The following is a 25,013-nucleotide window of genomic DNA, read 5'->3' as shown; positions in this document are numbered from 1 at the left end:
TAAGAAATAGGAAAAAAAAAATTACAATTTATTCATAGCTACTGTGTTTATGCTTTCAACTTCCCACTAAGCAGCTGAGTAACCTCTCTGGCCAGCACATTCAGAGTAAAGACGATGACAAAAATAAAAAGCTGTTCCTCTCAAGCACATGTTGGGCAACATGCTTTAAATTGTGGCACCAAGAGAACAATTTCGGCAGGTAAAGTTAGCAAGCCATTTCTTTTTTAATTAACATGCTCCCAGCACATTAGAAATGGAGACACACAGGGCTGATAATGTGACGGGAGAACAGACTACGCAGAACCAGCTGGCCCAACCTAAAGGAACCTCTTTTTCTAACCCTTTGAGGGACAGAACAACCAGACAAATCACATTTGTGTCTGAACTATGAATGTGTTTGTAACCACATATTCCTTATGGAAAATCTCCCCAGATCTGAAAGCTCAGAAACACGTGCTTCATATTAGAGAAAGAAGTGGGACCTGCGCAAGTGATCAGCAGAAGAAACATGTACTGAACACCTGAGGCACTCAAATAAATAAATCTGATAAAGGGTGCCTTCAACGACTGTCAGTTTACATGCAACACTAGAAGTGCTAAGCCCAATCAAGTGCCTTTCCCGTTTAAGGGACACTAAAGAGAAAAGAACTTTAGAATGATTAAGTATCCTTTCAAAACTATTTTCATTGAACTTTTTGGTAACAGTTCAATTAAAGACAAAAGTCAAAACTGCATATTTTTGAATTTCACACCAAAACTCAAGCACTGGCACACATCATTTATGCTGTTCTGGCTCAGTAAAAGCTTTTGCAACTTGCCAAGTTCAGTCTTTGGCTCGTTTACAATATAATATAGCCTTTACTGACCAAAAATTAACATCTGGACCCCAGCTGTAGATATCAAAATCCAAGACCCACTGCGAGTCAGTGCAGGAACTTCAAGGCAGCATGCTCACTAGTCTTGTTTTTTCATCAGTGTTTTTTTTTTTTTGCTCATCAAGCTCCTCCTCGGAGTACGATTCTTTTTAGTTTTGTAGAAGGATAATTTACAAACACAGCTGTAGTTACACTGCTGTGTACTGTCCCTTTAAACGAGTGCTCTGCAATGCCAGCCAGGCATGTCCTTTTAGACTAATCATCAAGTCATTGTCTCGTTAAACATGGAAATAAGCTGTCATAGAGGCTGGCAGTGGCAGCACCAGATACTACCAGTGTGGGGCAATGCCTGTACCTGCAGAGCCCACTGCATTAACAATGCAAGACTTCATTCAATGATACACCATTTCTGTGGAGTCAACATAAGAGAAATTTTAGAACGAACAAATAGCTCTCGAACATGCTGTTTCCACATTCTCCTTGGCGGTACTCAACAGAGTGGTTATTTTTAACAACTCACTTGTGCAAAGTGATAAGTGGTCACCGTAGCACAAAGCAAAAATGATACCCAGAGAATTCTCGATGACTGTGCTGCTCAGAGGAAACGAGTCAAACTAGTTTGTTGGTTTTCATCCTTAAAGGATTTAGCAAGTGCAAAACGAGGAAGACATTATGATAGACAAAGCAGCACTTTACATAATTACAAAAAAAGCAACCTTGAGCATGCATAGCCAAGCCTTAGTAAAAACCATTATATCACCAGTTGCCTCATAAAAACGATAAAAGCGAAATATTTCATTGACTCACTGGTAAGCCGAACAGAAAAGCTACAAAAAGTCTAAGCATATGTCAGGTGTGCAACAGGGATCAAGTATCCTTTCAAAACTATTTGCATTAAAATTTGTGTTAATAGGTCAATGAAAGACAAAGGTCAAAGTTCAAACAGGTGCTCCATTTTTATTCTAAAGATGAACCAACCAGCCCCATTGAACACACTGCTAACAGGGATGCAGCCAGGAGGGGAAGCACACTGGAAAACAAAAGCGTATTTAACTTGATGGCTGCGAACACTTGCTGTCACAAGGCTAGCATGATGATGAGCACATGCCTCGGGGAATGACCTCTACAGGTTGCGTCTTGCATCTATACATGTCCAACACTTGAGATCATGAGACCTCTAATGCTAGGCGCATGGGAAGACAGCACACGCAAAGTAAGCAGCAATCCTGGCTGACACAGGCCTCAACCTCTGCCACAGATTACCTCCAAGAAGATGAGGTTCCGGGCTGTGTGCGTGCTCAGCCATGCAGAGAACCCTGGCCGGGCTTGAGCAGGAAACTCGCTTGACCAGGTTATCACGCGTTTACCTCAGTCCCCCTTTCCATGATCTACCCTGCCATATTGCGTGTTTGAATACACAGACTTGAGCATTCAACACGCGGGAGATCATCGCGCATCATGCAGGGCAAGCTGCCATCCTGGCTCACACAGGCACGCTATCCTTCACACCCACAGCGAACTTCGCGCAATTGAACATTATTAACTCATGACCACTTTGAGGCTGATGACGATGACGAAATCTGTCTAGAGTGTCCATATATTTACTATCACAATAAGAAATCTTATTCCAATCTTAAAGCTTGTTCCAGGAGACGTAACCACCATTTGAACACGATGCAATACAAACGGGCATCAGATCACTAGCACAGGGTCCAACACCCTTCCACACTGTGACAAAGAAATTCTATCCCAATCTTTACGGGCTCATTCAAATTTCGGTCATACCCCTAGTCACCATTGCCACAGTGGAGAGAAGTTTTTCAAGCCTTAGATTACTGAAAAACTGCCTATCTTTGACAATGTCTGAGGAACATTTGACAGGGCTCACACTTACGTACTCTCACAGAGACATAAATATCAACTCTTCTGACGTAGTTGACCATTTTGGTAAAAATTGTCACTGTTTCAATTTCATAAATTAATGTTTTGAAATATATTGCAATTTCGTCACTGTATACCTGATAGAAACATACATATGGTCTGGACATCAGTATTTTGTCCTTTATTACTACCTTTACTATAGTACAAGGTAACCATGACAGAACATGGGTTCAGTCAATTATCTATCATTGATATGTTTATTTGCCTACTGACACTGCATTTTTCAGACTTCACTACCATTCAATAAAATCTACTACGAAGAGCACTGCTTTCTGCCCATCATGCATTGCCTCCACATAAACAAAATATTCCGACTCACTTTATTGGAGCTTTGCCTTTTTTTTTTTAGCACTACCCACTTGACCCCTTGGCCACCTTCTTGGTTTAAATCGGCATTCTATTTTTACATAACTACAAGTTTACTGATGATATCGTTACAGACAAGGCATGTTTATTTACATATGATAGATGAGCTGGATGACCCTAGCAAAAACAGTCCAGCGCCAGCTTCGTTCGGGCTCCGTACCAAAAAGATCTGGCGTCCTCTTACTCTTCTTTTCGCCTCAACCAAGGCATTACATTCCTCATTTTGCAGACGAAGCCCACCATGGGAGTTAGGGCTGAGTGACAGTGTGATATCGCTTGAGACACGTAACATGCTTAAGTTTAGTAGCACGGGAGCGGCGTCCTGATGACCTTACACTGGCGACCACATACGTTAAATCACTAATGCGGTCAATGACCGTGAAGGAACCGGTATACTGAGCGAAGAACTTTTGGAATAACCCACGTCTGCATTGAAGGGTCCACAGCCACACCAAGTCACCTTTTTCGAATGAAACCAAATCGTGGCGGCGGTCATACCGCTCTTTGGAGCGATCTTGTGATGCCAATTTTTGCAGACAAGCAATTTTTGGACTTCTTCAGCACGGCACAAAGTTTCAGCAACTGAGTCCTCTGTATGGAGCATAAAAGGGAAAATGGTATCGATACAGCAGCACAGCGCCCGAGCGTAGAGCAGATAGAAAAGTGGGCAGTCCATGGTTTCGTGCTTCGCTGTATTGTTGGCGTAGGTGATAAACGGTTGGTACATTCGACGAGGCCTTTCGTCTGGGGATGATATGGTGTTGAGTGGTAGAACTGCGATGTGCAGAGTCTAAGTAATTCTTCCAAGTCATCGGAGACAAATTACACGAGGCAGACAGTGCCAAAGAATTGCATAGCGTAACAAGAAGGCAGCGATGCAAGTGGCTGTGGAGGAAGATATCGCAGCGATTTCCGCGTTTCTAGTAAGGTGATCGACACAGATGATGACCCAGCAATTATCTTTCGAAGATCGTGGAAATGGTCTCAGCACGTCAATACCAACTTGCTCGAAAGGTGTAGTAGGCGGCGCTACAGGATGAAGAAGGTCTTGCGGAGTGCCTGTAGGGTCACCTGTGATGCTGGCACTTGTCGCAGCTCGACGCGTATTGTTTAATAGAATGTCGCATCTTAGGCCAGTAAAACCACTTCTGCGTTCGATGTAAGGTGCAAATGAATCCAAGATGGCCTGACGTCGGATCATCATGCATGACACGGAGAACATCACATTGCAGGCTTTCAGGAACAACCAGTAAATACCGCATGCCACTTGCCGAGTAATTTGTCTTGTATAACAGTCCTATGCGAAGAGAAAAGTGACCGCTGGCCTTGGAACTGCAGACATCGGCAAACAGGGGGTCTAAACATAAGTCATTATGCTGTTCCCGCTGTAAAATGGAGGCGTCAGGAAACGTGCGAGAAACAGCAGCAAAGCAGATGTCAAGATTATCCGCATTATCCTCCATTGTGGACAGAGGAAGGTGACAAAGGCAATCAGCGTCAGCATGACATCTTCCACTTTTGTAGAAAACAATGAAGTCAAATTCTTGGAGGCGTAAAGCCCAGCATGCTAGACAACCGGAGGGGTCACGGAGAATAACAAGCCAACATACGGAATGATGGTCAGTTATTATGGTGAATGGGCGCCCATAGAGGTAGCAGTGAAACTTCTGAACAGCAAATACAGCCGCTAAGCATTCTTGCACTGTCACAGTGTAGTTTCGTTCAAACTTGCTTAGAGAATGGCCCACATTCCTCTGATGCCGATTCCGCTGGCGTCACTGTGCACTTCAGTAGGAGCAGATAGATCAAAGCGACGAAGAATGGGTTCCGATGTAAGCAGAAACATTCAAGTGCCTACTCGTATGGACTGTCTTTTCACAAGAGACTTGTCAATAGATAAGCAACGTCCGCGAATCTGGGCACAAACCGTCAAAAGTAGGAGCATAATCCTAGGAAGCTGCGGAGTTCTTTTACTGTCTGAGAATCGTTGGAGATGTACATCAACAGCATTTCTGTGATTGTTCGGTTAAGACGTTCAGTAAGACCGTTCATTTGTGGGTGCTAAGTGGTGGACAGCTCGTGCTCAGTGGCACAAGAGCGGTGGAGGTTGTCGACAACTCGACACAAGAACGAGCGGCCGCGGTCTGTAAGTAACTGTCGAGGTGCACCGTGGTGGAGAATGACCTCGTGGAGAAGAAAATCGGCGACGCCTGTTGCGCAACTAGTTGTCAACGGCTTTGTTATCACGTAGCATGCCGCGTAATCAGTAGCAACGGCGATCCACTTATTCCCTCTAGTCGTCGTCAGAAAAGGGCCAAGCCGGTCAAGGCCTACGTGAAAGAACGGTTCAAAGGGAACTTCAATGGGATGGAGTCATGTAACAAGTGGCTGGGGAGGTTTTTTCCGGAGCTGACACAATTGCCAAGTTGCGACATAACGACGCACAGAGCGGCAGAGACACGCCAAGATGACATTCTATTTTTACATAACTACAAGTTTACTGATGATATCGTTACAGACAAGGCATGTTTATTTACATATGATAGATGAGCTGGATGACCCTAGCAAAAACAGTCCAGCGCCAGTTTCGTTCGGGCTCCGCACCAAAAAGACGTACATTTTGCGTACATATGACCGCATCGTATGCGGTCATATGTACGCAAAACTCCAAGGTGTCCTGCCGTAGGTGCATCGTGAAGTTGTTCAAGAGCAATGGATCGCAGGTGACGAGGAAGGACAAGGAGCAACTCACGGCTGTCAGGGTTGATGTTGCGGCGGTAGAGCATGCCGCTGTGCAGCACGAACATGCGGCACGTGCAGTCAGTGTTGCCAGATTGCACTCTGGTGATGTCCTGTAAGGATATGTCGTGTTGTTATTCAGCGCGCATGTCGGTCATGTAAGTAAAAGCCATCATGCAGGTCACCGGATCATGCGTAGCAGGATCAAGGGGATCCACAGGGTGATGATAGAGGCAGTCAGCATCCTTGTGGAGGCGTCCAGTCTTGTAATTCACAATAAATGAAAACTCCTGGAGCCGCAAAGCCCAGCGACCAAGCCATCCTGTTGGGTCCCTGAGGGAAGACAGCCAGCAGAGGGAGTGGTGGTCTGTAACGACCAAAAACGTGTGGCCGTACAAATATGACCGGTATTTGGCGACAACCCAAACTAAAGCCAAGCACTCCCGCTCGGTCATGGAGTAATTTCTCTCAGCAGGTGACAGCAGGCGGCTAGCGTAAGCTCGGTACCATTCTGTTGTTGGGCGAGAACAGTGCCAATGCCATGGCCGCTTGCGTCAGTGTGGACTTCGGTCGGTGCAGAAGGATCAAAGTGGACAAGTATAGGAGCGATGGTCAGAAACCCGAGGAGAGCTGCGAACGCGCGAGCCTGCTCTGGGTCCCATGAGAACGGCGTGTTCTTCTTTAGAAGATCTGCCAAAGGCCAAGCAACATCAGCGAAGTTTCTGATAAAACGATGAAAGTAAGAACACAGGCCAACGAAGCAGCACGTGTCAAAAGCAGAATGTGGCACAAGGAAACTCCGTAGGGTGCAAACTTGTTCCGGATCTCGTTGGACACCGGATGCACCAACGAGGTGTCCCAACACGGCAATCTGACGGTGCCCAAATTGACACATCATGGAGTTCAGTTGGAGGCCGGTTTTTCGGAAGACCGCAAGAATGGCAGCGAGTCGGGTAAGCTGGCTGCTGAACGTGGGAGAAAAAACAATAACGTCGTCAAAATAACAAAGACAGGGGGTCCATTTGTAGCCACAGCAGAAGAGAGTCCATCATACGTTCAAATGTCGCAGGAGCATTACATAAGCCAAAGGGCATGACTTTGAACTGATATAAGCCATCCGGCGTGATGAAGGCAGTCTTCTCAAAGTACATTTCATCAACTGAAATGTGCCAGTAGCCGGATCAAAGATCGATGGACGAGAAGTATTTAGCTCCGTGCAAGCACTCCAATGTGTTATCGATGCATGGCAGTGGGTAGACGTCTGTTCGTGCGATCTTGTTTAAGTGGCAATAATCGACGCGAAAACGCCAGGTACCATATTTCTTTTTCACAATGACAACAGGCGAAGCCCAAGGGCTGGCTGATGGCTCGATGACCCCTTTGTGGAGCATTCTGCCACTTCCGATTGGATGACTCGACGTTCAGCATACTGTCGCGTATACTCTGCTGAAGTATACACACTGAATGGGGATCCAGGCGTTTGTCCTTCACGAAACGGAACCGTTGATGCGCGATGCCGAGACAACCTCATTCTCTTCTTCTTTAGTCCCCTTGCTGTGCCACTGCATGTGGCACTACCCCCTCTTCAAAAAAATATAATAAAAGAATGAAAACATACATAGGCTTGACGTGAGAGCGCCGAGATGGCCTAGGACGAACACATAGGCTATAGTCACAATCACTGTGGTGTGCGATATAGTCACAAGGCACTGAGGGACGAGCAACAACAAAAACTAACCTAAGCGGCTGAAGACGTCGGATTTTAGCGGCTACGATACGGTTTCAACTGCACAACATGCACAATCTCAGATTGCGGTTGTCGACGTCGGGGAGGCTGGCTTCCGTCAAGAAGGACTTCAGAATTCATGCTGCTAATCCGCTGCAACACTTTGTAAGGTCCAAAGTAGTGACTCAAAAGCTTCTCGAATAGTCTTTTTCGGCGAACGGGAGTCCAGACCAAAACTTGATCGCCAGGTTGGAACTCGACTTGTCGATGGCGGAGATTGTAACGTTGTGCATCGATGCTCTGTTGTTTCTTTATGTGCACTCGGGCAAGCTGGCGGGCTTCTTTCGCTCGTTGCACGAAGAGTTCCGCATCTTGGGCGAGATCGAGGTGATCGATGTTGTCGCATGGCAGCATTGCTTCTAACATAGTCTGCACTTCACAGCCGTAAACGAGGTAAAACGGCGTGAAGCGTGTTGTTTCTTGCGTAGCAGTATTATACGCAAACGTTACGTATGGGAGTATCTCATTCCACGTCTTGTGCTGTACGTCTATGTACATAGACAGCATGTCAGTCATCGTTTTGTTCAGTCGTTCGGTCAAGCCGTTTGTCTGCGGATGATAGGCACTTGTCCGTCGGTGGGTTGTGCAGCTGAGTTTAAAAACGTCTTCAATGAGCTGCGCTGTAAAGGCTTTGCCTCGGTCTGTGATGACGTGCGATGGGGCGCCATGCCGTAGGACGATGTTCTGTATGAAAAACTGGGCAACCTCGGAAGCTGTGCCTCGAGGCAACGCCTTTGTCTCAGCATATCACGTTAAATGGTCTGTGGCGACGATTATCCACCTGTTGCCAGAAAATAACAGTGGAAACGGGCCCAGAAGATCCATGCCAACCTGGTCAAAAGGTTTACCAGGTTGGTCAATCGGATTCAGCAATCCCGCAGGCTTCACAGCTGGCGACTTTCAGCGCTGGCATTCACGGCAGGCTTGGACGTACCGCTTAACACACTCGGCAAGTTTCGGCCAGTAGTAGGATTTGCGCACTTTATCAAGCGTGCACGTAAAACCCAAATGGCCAGACGGAGGCTCGTCATGACAGGCGAATAAAACTTCGGCACAGAGGTCTGCTGGAACGATCAAAAGGTATGTCTTCTTGGTGGCAGCGGAGTTCTTCTTATACAAGACGCCATGTCGTAAACAAAAAGACGACAATCCTCGAGCGATGTGCCGGAGTATTGATGGGTTTCGTCCTTCCAGATGTTCGAATATAGGTCGTAGTGAGTTGTCTGCGCGCTGCCGTGTGGACAAATCTGCAACGCTTACGGCCCCAAGGAAAACGCCGCCGTACTCAATGTCTTGGTCGGTAGTGTCGATAGGGGCGCGCAAAAGTGCGTCAGCATCTTCGTGTATGCGGCCTGACTTGTACACGATGGTCACGTCGTACTCCTGCAAACGTAGACTCCACCGTGCCAGTCGTCCAGAAGGGTCCCGCAGATTTGCAAGCCAACATAACGAGTGATGATCCGTTACAACTTTGAATGGGCGGCCGTAGAGGCAAGGTCAAAATTTGGCCAGCGCCCATACGACGGCAAGACACTCTTTCTCCGTAGCAGTGTAGTTGGTCTCTGCACGCGATAGTGTGCGACTTGCATAGGCGATCACTCTTTCAATACCTTCCTGCCGTTGTACAAGTACAGCGCCAAGACCAACGTTACTGGCGTCTGTATGAACTTCCGTGTCCGCCTCCTCGTCAAAGTGGGCCAGAACTGGTGCTGACACCAGACGCTGTCGAAGTTCAGTGAAAGCAGTCTCTTGCTCCGAGGCCCAGACGAACGATACATCATCCCTCGTGAGTCGAGTCAGCGGCTCCGCCATCTTCGAAACATTTTCGATGAAACGCCGGTAGTATGCGCAAAGGCCCAGGAAGCGTCGGACACCTTTCTTGTCGGTCGGTGTTGGAAATGTGGCTACAGCAGCAGTTTTGGCGGGATCGGGGCTAACGCCTTCCGCGCTGACCACGTGTCCCAGAAACATAAGCTCCTTATAGCCGAAGTGACACTTCCGAGGCTTAAGGGTGAGGTTAGCCGATCGGATGGCTTCGAGAACTTGCCGCAGTCGTTTCAGGTGGTCATCAAATGTCGCCGAAAAAACGACCACGTCGTCGAGGTAGACGAGGCAGGTTTGCCACTTCAGACCAGCGAGAACGGTGTCCATCATTCGCAGGAAAGTTGCTGGTGCTGAACAGAGCCCGAAAGGAAGTACCCTGAATTCGTAAAGGCTATCTGGAGTGACAAAAGCAGTTTTTTCGAGGTCTCGTTCATCTACCTCAATTTGCCAGTAACCGCTATTTAGATCGAGAGACGAAAAATACTTAGCTCGCCGCAACCTGTCTAAAGAATCATCAATACGTGGTAGTGGGTACACGTCCTTCTTGGCGACTTCGTTGAGGCGTCGATAATCAACACAGAAACGAAGCGTTCCATCTTTTTTCTTGACCAGAACGACCGGAGACGACCACGGACTGTGCGAAGGCTGAATGACACCATCATCTAGCATCTGCTTGACTTGGGCTTGAATTGCCTCACGTTCTTTCGGCGAGACACGATAAGGCTGTTGTTTGATGGGGCGTGCGTCGGCGGATGTCGTGATTCGGTGCTTCGTGATTGGCGTTTGGCCCACCTTAGTAGACCGAGCGAAGCCCGCGTGGAATTCGTTCAAGAGTTCCTGCAGTGTGCTTTTTTGGTCGTCCGTAAGCTCGGAGTCTATATCGACGTCTCTGAGCGAACCGTCGTTTGTGTCCACTTCAGAAGCAAAGCACTCGACGATGTCCGTTGATGGTTCGGCGTAGCGACGGCAGTGCCACGAAAAATGTGCCGATGCTCAAAGCTAAAGTTGGTAACGAGGACCGCTGTCTGGCTATCACAAAGTTCCACAAGGCTTCGCGTGCTACACAAATACCTTGGGCCAGCAACATAGAAATGTTGCCTTCTACAATGGCTTCACCGTCTCGTAGCTCGTCGGACTTGACCGGGACCATAACACTTGCACGCGGTGGTATCGTGATGCTGTCGTCCGAAACGCGAAGTGCGGATCTGTGTCCAACGGTGTCGGTCTGTGTTGTTGCCCTTTGTGTCGAGAAAGTGATGCAGCGCTCGCGGAGGTCAATAATGGCACCATATTCCCGGAGAAAGTCCATCCCAAGGATTAAATCGCTAGAACACTCGCATAGAACCAGACAAGTGGCGAGAAAAGCAGCACCTCGAATTTCTACTCTCGCCGTGCATAAGCCAAGCGGTGCGACGACATGGCCACCTGCCGCACGAACTGGTGCCCCATTCCAGGGCAACGTAACTTTTTCAGAACGCTCGCCAGTTTGCCAGTAAGAATGGAGTAATCGGCGCCCGTATCTACAAGTGCACTCGTTTTTCTGCCGTCGATCAACACAGGTATGTCCAGTGAAATCTTGTTGGCGGGAACTGGTTCTGGGGTCGTCGTGGTCTCGTTGTTTTGCGGTCGGCACGATACGAGGTCTTCAGCGCGTCGAGTATCAGCGGCCCCGCCTCGGAAGGTCGCTGACGTCAGTTTTCCCGGCGTGGACTTCGTGATCGCCCTTGCGTCGTCCTCGAAGTGGTATCACGAGCAGGGAAATATCGCCGTGGTGAGGGTGAGCGTGACTGCCGCTGCAATGTACCCAGCCTGCGCTGCTGTTCGATGAATTCTGCGATGTCGGGAGGCCTCTGGCCAAACCTAGGTCGCGGCGAATCGATGGAAAAACCCAGCAGGCCGAGTCGTCAATAGGGGCAATCCCGATACACATGACCAGCTTCGCCGCAGTGGTAGCACAGCGGTCGTCGGTCGGGTGCTCGCCAAACCCGATTTCCTCGCGGGTGTTCGGCAGTCGTCGAAGTACGGTAGCGGAGTTATCGGAGCGGCTTGCGCCTATTGCAACGCGACTGGCGACGCAACATAAGTAGGTGCGAAAGCTTGGGCGGGGCTCAGTAACGTTTCTATGCAAGTCTTGCGCCGGGATTCACTTGGCAGAGGTGGCGCTTCACTGCTGGAAAGAAATGCCTGCAGTGCCTGCTGTACTTCATTGCGTACGACGCTGGCAAGGGAGCTGACTGGTGGCGGCGACGTACCGTGGTGCTTCTGCAGCTCGTCGCGAACCACTGAGCGAATCAGCTCGCAAAGCAAGGCGACGTCGCACCCAAAGCCTACGGGCGTATCCGGAGTGCAGGCGGAATTCACTTGTCGGTTGTACATGTACTCCGCGACAGTCTTGGGCGTATTCCGAACAAGACCACCAAAGAGCTGTTCCTTTACGCCTCTCATCAGATGACGCACCTTCTTCTCTTCCAACATGCTCGGATCGGCACGCTGAAAGAGACGCGTCATGTCCTCCACGTACATCGTGACGCTCTCGTTGGGCTTTTGGATGCGTGACTGAAGGGCTCGCTCCGCTTTTTCCCGGCGATCGGGGCTGGAGTAAGTCTCCAGTAGCTTGCGCTGGAATTCAGGCCAGGATGACAGGGCACTTTCGCGGTTCACAAACCACGTGCGAGCACCATCTTGGAGGCTGAAGTAAACGTTCCCGAGTTTAGCGTTGTTGTCCCCCTCATTAAACGCAGCCACGCGCTCGAACTCCGCCAGCCGGTCTTCCACGTCTTCAAATATGTCGCCATGAAAAGCCGTGGCAATGGGGGTTCAGCAGCGTTAGGTAAGTCGGTGTCACCCTTTCCATAGAAGCAGCAGTGGTCGTAGTCATCACTTTTTCCGGGAGGTTTCCAAATTCTGGGGCGAGGCCTCGGATTTGCCGGCTTGTGCGGTGAACTGGAGTCCAATTGTGCGAGGTTCTTGCTGCCCAGTGGGGTCTCCTGCATAAGTTGGGTGTACCCAGCAAGCTCCACGAAAATGTCGCGTATACTCTGCTGAAGTATACACACTGAATGGGGATCCAGGCGTTTGTCCTTTACGAAACGAAACCATTGATGCGCGATGCCGAGACGAACCTCATTCTCTTCTTTAGTCCCCTTGCTGTGCCACTGCATGTGGCAATACGATACACGATAAGAACGCAGGCAAATAGGATTCATGGTTCCAGTGTTTATACGATGGTGAACAACAGATGTTTGGCCTAAAGGCCTGTCACCGAAATCAAAGATGTCACTGTACGATTCAAACAAAAGACGTATGTCCTTCGCCTGTGCAGAAGCGAGGTCAAGTGCAGTCATTTTTGCGAAGTCATCCATTAAGGAATTAGAGCTGTGAGCTGCAATTGGTGTTAATAAAGAACTCTCGGCATTTAGACTCTCAATGTCAACTTCGAAACCACTAGAAACACTGGCCAAGAACATGCCAGTCGGAATCACTTGAAGGCACAGGCAGAAATTCACAAGCGGTAGGACGATGTCGTTATTAGTAACTGTGACCAGCGTATGCGGAACAGCAACATGCCGGTTCAAAAGCACATCGATGAGGGGACAAAGCACATATTCACCGTCAGGAGCCTGTGGCTGGGCGGTCAAAGTGACGTAAGTAACTGCCTCGGGCGACAGACACACATCGTGAAGCAAGCACAAGTACGGTGGGGCGGTGCTCGGAGCATCGGCTACTTGAGGCAGTTCTAACTGAAGAACGCCGGTTGCGCAGTCGATGAGAGCCGAACGAGTGGATAAAAAGTCCAATCCATGGATAACGTCATGAGGGCTGTTGTCGAACACAGCAAAGAGAACAGAAGTAGTGCGGTCGGCAATACTTAAACACGCAGTATACATTCCAAGAACAATAAGCTCGGAATCACTGGGCAAGGGTGAGAGCACATAAAAAAACGCAAAGTGCACAATGATACAACTAGATATGCAAATGAGGACACCAAGCATTGAGTTCATTGTCCACCAATATCCAGATGACAGGCAGCATTCAATACAGCTGCCTTTCCTGGTTCATGGCTCTCAAAGACTGCTGTACTGCGGTGTCATCGCCCCTTAAGTATGTGTATCAATGAGCTTTCAAAAAACTTTAGTGTAGACAATCATGATGCTGCGACTCAGATGTGCTACTTAATGAGGTGATGTAGGGGGGGAGGGGGACGTGATGGCTGAAATACAGCATTGTATTTCTCCAGCAATGTAAATATCATCATGCCCACAGTCAGTGCCCACCTCTACAAGAGATCAAGTTCGTCACTAAAGGGGGTCGGGGCAATGCTTGAAAGGGCTCAGAAAAGGTCACAAGCTCTTATTTTTCTGGATGTGTCATCGACATTTCTTCCGTGGCATCCGTGGGAGTTAAAACTCCCAGCAAGAACATAAATAGCTTTATGGCACTTCTGCTACAAGACAAGCCAGGCCTCCAGTGAAGCTGAATGTATCTACAACCACACCTTATCGGAGTGCAAACCATCAGATTTCAAAAGCGAATCATGTTAAATTATCGCAGCTCATAAAATTATCTGTGCCACAAATGCAATTCCTGCAATGTGTGCACCTGAATGGCTGTTTGCATGCAATGCCATAGCAGCATTACATGCAAATAGCTATTCGCATGCTGAAAGGCCGTCTGAAAGTGGCACAGCTGTCAAAGCAAAAAGTCTATAATTCACTGACAAACACTAATGGACTTATCTTGCAATGACCATGGCGAATTAAACGAACAAAAAAATCGACAGGTCCCACACTTACGTGGGAATCCTTGATAACCGAAGCTTTCTCCGATATTTTGAAGCTAACCACTGACAGAATTACCTGTCTGGTTGGGAATTTGATTAGGGCTTTCAGACTGACTCCAACCAAATACAAGCAGGTTAAAGGAACTTCCATGAGGCCCTCAATTTCTGTTACCATGGGTAACTTCACTATGGAGAATATTAAAGAAAAAGCTCGGAGTACTTTCTTTTCCCGAAACCAAACGTCTTCCTGGGGTATGTGGATCATTGCCTCTGCATCGTGAAGACGGGGCAAGTTGAAAACCTGTAGAGACCCAGATATACAGTTCACATATGAGTGCGAACAGAACGGATTGCTCCCATTCTTAGATGTGCAAGTTACACGAACAGATGGCATTCTAAAATTTTCAGTATACCGAAAACCAACCCACACGGACACTACCTTCACTTCAAATCCAACCTTCCTGCAAACCACAAGGCATCTTTTGTAAATTCTTTATTCGGGAGAGCCGAAATTCATTCCTCATCGGAATCAGATCAAAAGAAAGGAAAGAGAACGGGTCTCAACGAACTTAAAAGGAATGGCTACAGAGGACTTCATTTGAAAAACAACCAAACAACAAAAAGAAGAAACAAACTACGGGACCTTCAACCACCGACTTCTCCCCTACTCCAGAAATGAGTGTCCATCCCAAACGTCAAAGGTATCAGCGAAGCTCTCAGCAGAATATTGAAAAAGAAGGCCTCAAAGTTGCGCACTAACCGATCAACAATTTCAATATCATCTTTCTAAACCAAAAGGTCATCCACCAAAAGAAAAAGCTCAAGGCATCGTCTACAAAATCAGCTGTGCCGACTGTCCGGCATCGTACACAGGGGAAACCAAAATTTTAAAGAAAGAATGAAAACACACGAGAATGACGTAAGAACATTAAAATTAATATGCAGCACCGTTGCTGAACATTCTGAAGACGCCGAAAAATTGCTTTCCAAGAAACCCAAATGGTTCAAACAGAGATGAATTCACAAAAAAGACTACCACTGCAGTCATTGCACATTCAGAATACAGCAAGTAACAAACCATGTGAAGGGCAACCTACCTTCGGTGCATATCCATGGCCTTGGCGAAACAACGAAAAGAAGAAAAGGGTGCCCAGCCAGGTAGATTCCCTCTCGAGGTCACCAACACCAAAGAATTGTTAAACTCTGTCTCTGCCCTAGTCCGCAACGCTCACTAGACGAAAGGAAATATCCGAACAAGCGAGACTCATGCATGGCATGGAAAGAGCTAGCTTGAACATATCAGCAATTTTTCTTGACATGACTAAATCTACAAAATAAGAAACATATACATATTTATGTACTAAGAGAAACTCATTTTTTAAAACGCACACTTTCAAAGTTAGCCCCCACCAGTGTTTACAAAGAAATCTTGCAATTACCGTAAATTTCCGCACATAATACTGCTCTAAAAAAAAATCTGCTGTGCGGTCGAATAAAATATCCATAATAAATATCTCTGCAGATGTCAGCATGTGCCCTAGAAACAAGAGAAGTTGCAAAATGGCATGGCAAACTGCATGCAAGGAAAAGCATTCGAACCAATAATTTTCTTGAACTACGAGCAAGATTGACCTTATTGTTCAAAGTAGTGAGTGCTACTGCCTCACCATCTAGGAAGCCACAGGTTATCTCAACTTCCCGAACGCTTCGCATATCTGCCATTATGCAATAGCCTTACAACATTCACGTCTTCTGCTGTATTAAACTCTGAATCCCTCAACTGCAGGTCATTGGCTAAGGTACCAGGGCAGTGTATTGCACATCTTTAGACTGACCACTAAAGTGCTGCCTTTTCTCCCTCAAAAACAGTTGCCTTTTTTCTCGATAGTGCAGTCATTGCAATTAGTTTTTCTCTTAGCAGTAATGCAATATATTCTGCACGTACATTTTTGAAGTATAGCGTGTGTGAAAACCTATCATGTCCTCATTTTATGTACCAAACCGATAAAGCATTTGTTCAAGAAAAAATTTAACTTTCAATACATTTCCGTGCTAGTAAGATTTGATATATACAAACATTTGTTACATAAAGCTTGTTTTGCATTTTTTCTGGTGGTCGTTCATTCACTTGTTTATCATTGTTATGCAGTTATCGCGGAACGCAAGGCAAGCCCTACTGGTATCAAGAATTGTTGCAGGTTCTATGGCAAAGGAGCATTGGCTGATCAGATTGCATGAGTAACACGACTAGCATTGTATATTCTCGACTGTGCATGAATATATGCGATTACTGAGGAATGCACAGTACATGTATTAATAGCCGATGCACTTGACCCGCAAGTTAAAATTCGACAACTGACGACTGTGCTTGCCGATATTTCAATTTGAGTGTGTTGGTTGTCTTTATGAGCACAAGTTAGAATCTTGACTAATGTCTTTAACAGCAATCTTTCACCGTCATCACAATGAGGGCATATTCAAAAGTGAATATAGTTGAGCAATAGCAACTCGCATACTGGCCAAAACCAGCCTCATCATAAGCCACCTCCTTTACTGCAGAAAGAAAGTGTCATACTGTACTACCTGAACCACACCTTGTAGAAAATATAGGCTTCTCAATTTGACAAGAAAAATTTTGCATAGCTAAAGAAGACTGGCGTACTTCTGCGAGCTGCAAGCATGAGAAAACATTTTTAGTCAAGTCCACTTATGAAGTGTGCAGGATCTTTAGAAGCTTGTAGACCTCTCGTTGCACACTGGGAAGCACACTTTTGGTACAAAAGAAAAGAAAAGGAGTGGGAGGTGGGAATGAGAGGTACGAGGACCCTATTATGATGACATTGTGCACTTATCATGACAATAAAATATTAATGAAACAATTTTCACAATCCTAGCATACAGTTGATCACCTCCTACCGTTTGTGTTCACTAGGCAGAGACAAATTTATACAAGTAAAGCTTGCATGGAGTCTAGTTAGTGCAGAATGTATTGTCATGAGCACATTGTTTCGCCTTTTTGGTGGCGATAGTTCTCTACAGGATTATTACTTTTATTTGGTTATCACTCAACACAAGATGCACCAACTGTGCTCAAAATTTGCAGAGGTGTGCAAACATACATTATATATATATATATATATATATATATCATCATCATCCTCCTGGTTACGCCCACTGCAGGGCAAAGGCCTCTCCCATATTTCTCCAAGAACCCCGGTCATGTACTAATTGTGGCCACGCCGTCCCTGCAAACTTCTTAATCTCATCCGCCCACCTAACTTTCTGCCGCCCCCCGCTACGCTTCCCTTCCCTTGGAATCCAGTCCGTAACCCTTAATGACCATCGGTTATCTTCCCTCCTCATTACATGTCCTGCCCATGCCCATTTCTTTTTCTTGATTTCAACTAAGATGTCATTAACTCGCGTTTGTTCCCTGACCCAATCTGCTCTTTTCTTATCCCTTAACGTTACACCTATCATTCTTCTTTCCATAGCTCGTTGCGTCGTCCTCAATTTGAGTAGAACTCTTTTCGTAAGCCTCCAGGTTTCTGCCCCGTAGGTGAGTACTGGTAAGACACAGCTGTTATATACTTTTCTCTTGAGGGATAATGGCAACCTGCTGTTCATGATCTGAGAATGCCTGCCAAACGCATCCCAGCCCATTCTTATTCTCCTAATAATTTCCGTCTCATGATCCGGATTCGCCGTAACTACCTGCTCCAAGTAGGTGTATTCCCTTACGATTTCCAGTGCCTCGCTGCCTATTGTAAATTGCTGTTGTCTTCCGAGACTGTTAAACATTACTTTAGTTTTCTGCAGATTAATTTTTAGACCCACTCTTCTGCTTTGCCTCTCCAGGTCAGTGAGCATGCATTGCAATTGGTCCCCTGAGTTACTAAGCAAGGCAATATCATCAGCGAATCGCAAGTTACTAAGGTACTCTCCATTAACTTTTATCCCCAATTCTTCCCAATCCAGGTCTCTGAATACCTCCTGTAAACATGCTGTGAATAGCATTGGAGAGATCGTATCTCCCTGCCTGACGCCTTTCTTTATTGCGATTTTGTTGCTTGCTTTATGGAGGACTATGGTGGCTGTGGAGCCGCTATAGATATCTTTCAGTATTTTTACATACGGCTCGTCTACACCCCGATTCCGTAATGCCTCCATGACTGCTGAGGTTTCGACAGAATCAAACGCTTTCTCGTAATCAATGAAAGCTATATATAAGGGTAGGTTATATTCCGCACATTTCTCTATTACCTGATTGATAGTGTGAATATGATCTATTGTTGAGTAGCCTTTACGGAATCCTGCCTGGTCCTTTGCTTGACAGAAGTCTAAGGTATTCCCGATTCTATTTGCGATTACCTTAGTAAATAGTTTGTAGGCAACGGACAGTAAGCTGATCGGTCTATAATTTTATATATATATATATATATATATATATATATATATATATACGTTTTTAATAACGAATTGAATTCAATCTTTGAACATAATAGTCACTACTCGAAAATATGAATATTGTTGAGAAAGTTTTGAGTATTTCAAATCTATGACTGCGCGCAATCAAGTGTAAAGTTAGCACAAACATGCAAAAAATCTAATCCTGGCAGCCATAGCAGACATGGCTGCCAAAAAAAAAAAAAAGCTAGTTACACAGTTGAGCACAATACGTGCCTCAGGGAGTTGGGATTTTCCAACTAAACCATCATCATATGAACTTTCCAACAAGTACCAAGTATGCGTATAAACTGTTTATTTACTCCTAATGCTCTGTCATGGTTCAAAATGAGATATACAGGAAAGAAGAGAAAAAAGTGAGAATAAATAAATTGAAAAAGAAAAGGAAAAAATGCAATGAAAAAAAAAGAGCAGAAAAGAGCAGAAAGAGCGCTTCAGAGGAAGAATATAAGAGAAAGAAGATGTGAAAAAATAATGAAGTGGCAAAATAAAGGAACCAGAAGCATGAAGGAAAAGAGAAAAATGCATGTGGAGCCATGTGGTTAACGTGAGAGAAGGACACGTGGCAGAAGGAATGAGCCAAGCTACAGTTTGGGAGAGCAGGGGGGGGGGGGAGGAAGCTGGAGGCCGGAAGAGACAGGTGGTCTACGGAGACAGCTAAAGTCCGATGGACGCAGTGCTCCAGCTTTTGTGGCGGCTGCACAGGCACAACACTAAGGACAACCTCGGCTACGACATGACACAGCCATCGCCATGAGCTTCTTGGGGGTGTGCTCCACAGGCCTAGCAGAGAGGACCGAGCGATTCAGGTGCACCGGCGCCATGCAGTCTTCACCTTGGAGGTAGCCCAGCAGACCCGATGTCTAAGGCAACAAGGCCGTAACCCTCAACACACAGGCAAGCCATATGATGCAATGTCAAGTCAACACTAAGGCATCAATGAACAGATGTAAATATGTTGGACTTCATTGTGGTTTTGTTTTTATGATATTGACGCAAGCTTCTAACTAAAACTGCATTTTACATCATTTATAGATGGTTCGAGTGTTTCTGTTCGGGAATTAATGTCGAAACTGGTGTCATCCTGAGAATTCATTCCATCCGCCTTCCTTAGCTCCATGGCTAGAATGTGTAAACTGCAGTATGGGCAATTGAGTAATTAGCTAAAATTAATTAGTCAGTTTTTGTTAATTAGTCAGCTATGCATTTCACTTTCTTGTGCAAGTAGTGTCCACCTTTTCAAATAGACCAGCTCATGGACTAGAATTGTGCCATCTGCCACAGGCAACCTTTAAGAAATTTTGAAAGTGTTCACTGAAGCACCCGGTGTACAGCAGACAGGCTTGACCCATATTTTTAGATGTGATGAGCCATGATCATGCTCACTGCTAATTGATGTGCTGCTTATCTTTCCGAGCACAAGTACACTACCAAACAAACAGATTCATCACTCCAAGTTGTGACAATGCTGAAGTCCTGTACTCCAATATATTACTTATATCAACAGCAAAGGCACTACGGTCACAAAACTGTTTTTTATGTATGACCACAGCCAGACATCTCTTCCCTCCTTTTCTTAATTCTTTGCAGCGCAAGATTACATTAACCACTTCAGTCAGGAATTACAATATTCTGCAGGGAGAAATTCTATACTTGCAGGTATTGGTGCTTTAAGTGTCTAAAGTGCGAAGGAAACATTAACCTTTCTAGGACCACTCAAATATTATGCAAATTCGGTGGCATTCTCATATGGAGACATCATGGTTGAATACAATTTTTTTTTTCTGCACTTACACTTTGGCAGGTTACAGAAAGGAAGGAAATTATTTATTCAAGGTTGTGCAAGTGGTGCATTAACAGGTTCCCCGGTAGTGACTGGAAGAAGCAGTCCTTCGCAGCTGCGATGCACAGAAAAATATTGCATTTCCGGCAGTGGACCATGGTTTTCGCCACACACTTCTCGTACTTGCACCGCTGCGGAAATGGCGATTGAACTTGCCGAGGCCAGTGGTCCTTTGCATTGTACCTCACAAAAAAGTGACCGCAACAAGTTTAGAGACAGTGACTTAAAACGAGACTCTGAGGAAGGACATCAAAAGAAACAATGCTGAAGTGCAGCGCAGACCTAAGTCTCGTACAGAAAAACAAAGATCCAGACTGGTTCTGCAGGTCTGCTGTGCCCAAACAAAATTCTATTGATCTGGCATCCAACTAGGAGTCGCCAATATCGAAACAGCCACTTGAGGGCACGACATAATTGTCAGACCGACATCATTTGCTCGATGGTCCAGCAACGAGAGTGTTACATTGCCCTCTTCACGGTCAAACAGTGCAAACGATGATCTTTGTTCCACATTTAAAAATTGCCACCACTCGTAAATAAAAAGAATACTCAAAAAACTAAAATTTATTTCTTCAACAGTGAACTGGATGATACAGGCCCATAAAAGCATCAGTAGTTTTAAATTTCGCAGAGTGCAAATGGGTTGCGGGTGTGGTACAGAGCGAGTAAGTCACGGTGTCTATGCATGGAGACGTGGATTAAAACAGAGTCAAAACTACTGAGTAACAGAACCACGAGTACTGAGTAACTCTTTTTCTTAAAACGTACTCTTTATTTACATAAAACGAGGGTTTTTACCTCTTTTTAATGACTGAGGCTGTGGTAAAAAAAGAAATTTCAACAACTACTCAGCAGAGCTCCCATTAAACATGGAGGAGTCCATCATGAGACATCTTTTTCTGCAGAACTGTTTCGCCGCTTCGTATGAGAAGGTGCTCATTACGTTTATTTGTTTCAAATATTGGTCGCACCACTGTGTAGCGCGATTCCTTTGCTTCTTGATGAAAAATTCAACTAAAAAAGTCTTGTCTCCGTATGGAGACAATGTGACTGAAAGGGTTAAAGTTAAAGCAAGTTCTAACTGCAACACAGCTCCCACGAACCAATCAGCTCACATCTCATTGCGTCCTTTTCTTCTCTGCTGCCAGCACTTGTTGCGATCAGTGAACAATCAACATGCTCCAAGTATGGTTCAAGTAAGCAACAAGATAGCAGCACTGCATCATCAATACAGCATTGAAGAAAGCTACCTTGCCCAGCTACGATAAAACCAGAACGTTTTCAAAATCCTGTCAAGCCATCCGCAGCTGTCTCTTTCACAATATATTTACAAGCGTAACATCACTGTCACATTTGGGTCAGGTCATGCTCTACATTTCATTTATTGTTTCAGACACATTACAGCTTTGGGAAGTAGAGGCTACAAGCAGAAAGCACTCGACTGTCACTGCATTGAAAGTGAACAACCCATCGTAGCCTCTCTCGACTTGCTATTGCTAAGCCACACATTTCCCAAGCACATCAGCCAGGTGAACCGATTGGCAGCTCGAGCTACTTGTTAATTATTTAGCCACCTTGTCGCAATATTTCTGCAGCAAAGAAAAAATAAAAGGCTGGACTGTCTCTGCTCCCACAATGTTATGGTAACACTTCAAAAATACTTCTAAATGTTCTAACCATTGTGGGAATGCGCTACCCTCGCGCCTTTCCTGATGTTTTTCCCGCATAGCGCGTCTCCTGTGGTCCCGCTTCGCCGCGTGGCCTGCGTGACGTCAGCGCGGTCGATGTGGTTGAAGCGCAGTCCGAGAGATGGCGCGAGCGTCGCGCCGCTGCGCGGTTACTTGGGTTCGGGAAAGACAAGGCGCTCTCTTGGGTTCGAGACAGCAGGCCGCACGGACCTGCCGCGCGTGCAGCGCCCCTCTTTCCCGGCGGGTCGGCGCGCGGCGGGGGACGTTTCCCGCGAGCGCGCGGCGACCGATGCATCTGCGAGACCGCCTCGCGTGGCCGCCTTCGAACGCGCCACGATTCGCGTGACTATACACGCAAACGACCAGGCGTTGGGATCCAGCATGGAGCGAACATATTCGCTCGCGAGGACGCGGTGAGTCGGACTTCTAGATTTGTCGCGCGCCCATCGGCATGTTTTGTGGATAGCAACTCGGCTAGCAGGCATTGATGTATGAAAGGTGCAATAAATGCCCTTGTGATTGTTTGCACTACTGTGTTGTCGTTCCTTTGTCCCAAGAGTACGGTGTGAGAATCCCAAATCAGACCCCACAACATGGAAGTACAAGTCAAGGTTCTGCTGCACAGATTAAAGGTTTTATAGCACTGAAAAAATGCCACTTCATAACAGAGACAAAAAATTTGCATGAATAGGCTTAACTTTATTGATAGGTATTGAGCATGCCCACATATTACTTGGGACAGAGTCTTGCATGTAGCAAGTTTCTGAACCAAAACTTGGCTGCTGTGCAATGGCTAAACTAAAAGGAGTGGGTAGCCTCAAACAATACGTCGTCCAACATACCTCTGTTAAAGGAAACAAAGATGGCACAATACACCAGACATGGCCAAGTGCTTGTTTTACAAAGAGTATGTTTTCCTACAAGCCCCAATTAATCTCCAAGAAAGCAGAACAGACAGATAAGTAGACTGCGACGAGATTTATTGGAGTCAACGAGCAATAGCCAGAAAGACAGCGGCAGCAACGATAGCTCAGCTGGATGGGCAAACTGACCGCGCAACGACGATGGCACTTTCTAGTGTGCCAATTTTCTTCTGACTCATAATCAGTGCAGTAATTCAGAATCATCATACCTTGCTGGTGAAGCAGCGCACAGACACGGACACAGTGAAGACAAACAGGAAAAGACGACACTCGTCTGTGTCAGTGTCGTCTTTTCCTGTTTGTCTTCACTGTGTCTGTGTCTGTGCGCTGCTTCACCAGCAAGGTATGATGATCACTCACCACCTAGCCCAACTTTCCACTTTACTTTAATTCAGAATATTCAATTTGTTTAGGCACATATCCTCTTTGAGAACCCCTATCACTACATCAGTCCTCCCTACAAGTCCTAAATTCCCTGCATCCTGATTGGTGCTTACACAAGCCTCATTTCTGATATCAAAGAATGTCCGAATCAGGTATAAACCTCTGAGGCAGGTGGTTTCCTATCCCAAAAGCCTCATGTGATCTTATGTCAGTTCAGAAACACGAATGAGGTTCAGCTCTGCCCGTTGATAAGCAGCAGCTCTCCAATTCTTGTTTTTCTTTTTGCTCGACATACTTATATCTTCATAGAAACTTATTTTTTATAAGCAGAATATAATTTTACTAAAACACTATGCAATATTTGTAAAATGATGAAATGAGACCAATAAATATTTTATTTCAAGACGAAATTTATACATCCATGAATAGGAATCGTTCTGTATTTGCACCACTATGGCTTGCTCACGGTACTAAAACATGTCGGAATACAGAAATACTTTCTTTTTTTTTTAAGCTCTGTTGAACTACTTAACTCCTTCAGGTGCCAATTAATTCTGTCCACTGAAAATTTACTTTCACCACATGAATGCTAAAAATCGTATAGCTGCAGAACAAAAGTGGAATTTTTTCTTTCAAAAGAGTTCATTGGCAGTCATCAGTTACGTTTTCTCTTTTCTGTTCTGTACATACTTTGATGTTTTCCAGTTCACTTGTCCATTTTCACACTATGCCCTATACTGGAGTGATATTCTTGGTCATTAACTTTTGGCAATGTCATCATCACTTTTGTGTGACTTGGCAGATGATGTCTGATGATGATGGCAATGATGTCTGTAGACACATTGGTGTCTACAGACATCATTGCTAGCATTGTGTATAGACAGTATGTTTGCAAAGTGCCACAAAGACTGAATCAAAGCTCAATGCATCTGGTTCCGAGTCACAACAAAAGCTTGTGAAAATGATTTTATCCTCAAAAGTGATCTACACAAAACATGGCATGTGGCGAAAGGTTGCCTGCAGGCTAGTGGGTTCTCAATCATAGATGTGAAGTTGTGATGCAAAGTTCTAAGAAGACAAACAAACAAACACAACCGCCCACATGGAAGATGATGTGCCAACTAACAACTCTCATATTCACAAGACAGAATGTATAGGACACACGTCTAAAGAAAGTAACAAGAAACAAAAAGGAGAGGGATGTGAAACATACATGCTCTTTCACAATCACAGGGCTACTTCCCGGTTTTTCTCTAGATTAGGCAACAATGTTATTTCCTGGCTGCCCAGTAGTTGTGATGTGCTTTTCCGTGGATGCATATCCTATATATACAGGGCGTATCAACTATCATCTACCAAGAACTAAAGATATGTAAATGCCACGTAGCTGGACGGAA

General features: G+C 45.7%; 1 protein-coding gene across 6 annotated transcripts in view; it reads right to left on the bottom strand.

The window, feature by feature from the left end:
• The window catches only part of Hel89B (histone acetyltransferase 1), a 506,945-nt gene that overhangs the window by 479,765 nt on the left and 2,167 nt on the right, over window positions 1-25,013 (bottom strand). Inside the window, exon 2 of one of the 6 annotated variants that reach the window (XM_070523038.1) lies at window positions 15,409-15,542. The exons of the other annotated variants lie outside the window; for them this stretch is intronic. Coding sequence (XP_070379139.1) covers window positions 15,409-15,425 — 17 coding nt within the window. The 5' untranslated portion in view covers window positions 15,426-15,542. The remainder of the gene's footprint in view (window positions 1-15,408; window positions 15,543-25,013) is intronic. 6 annotated transcript variants of the gene reach the window in all.

Source organism: Dermacentor albipictus, chromosome 8 (assembly GCF_038994185.2).
Source record: "Dermacentor albipictus isolate Rhodes 1998 colony chromosome 8, USDA_Dalb.pri_finalv2, whole genome shotgun sequence".
Lineage (NCBI taxonomy): Eukaryota > Metazoa > Arthropoda > Arachnida > Ixodida > Ixodidae > Dermacentor > Dermacentor albipictus.
Note: the sequence above shows the minus strand (reverse complement) of the source record. Positions and strands in the feature narration are given on the sequence as shown.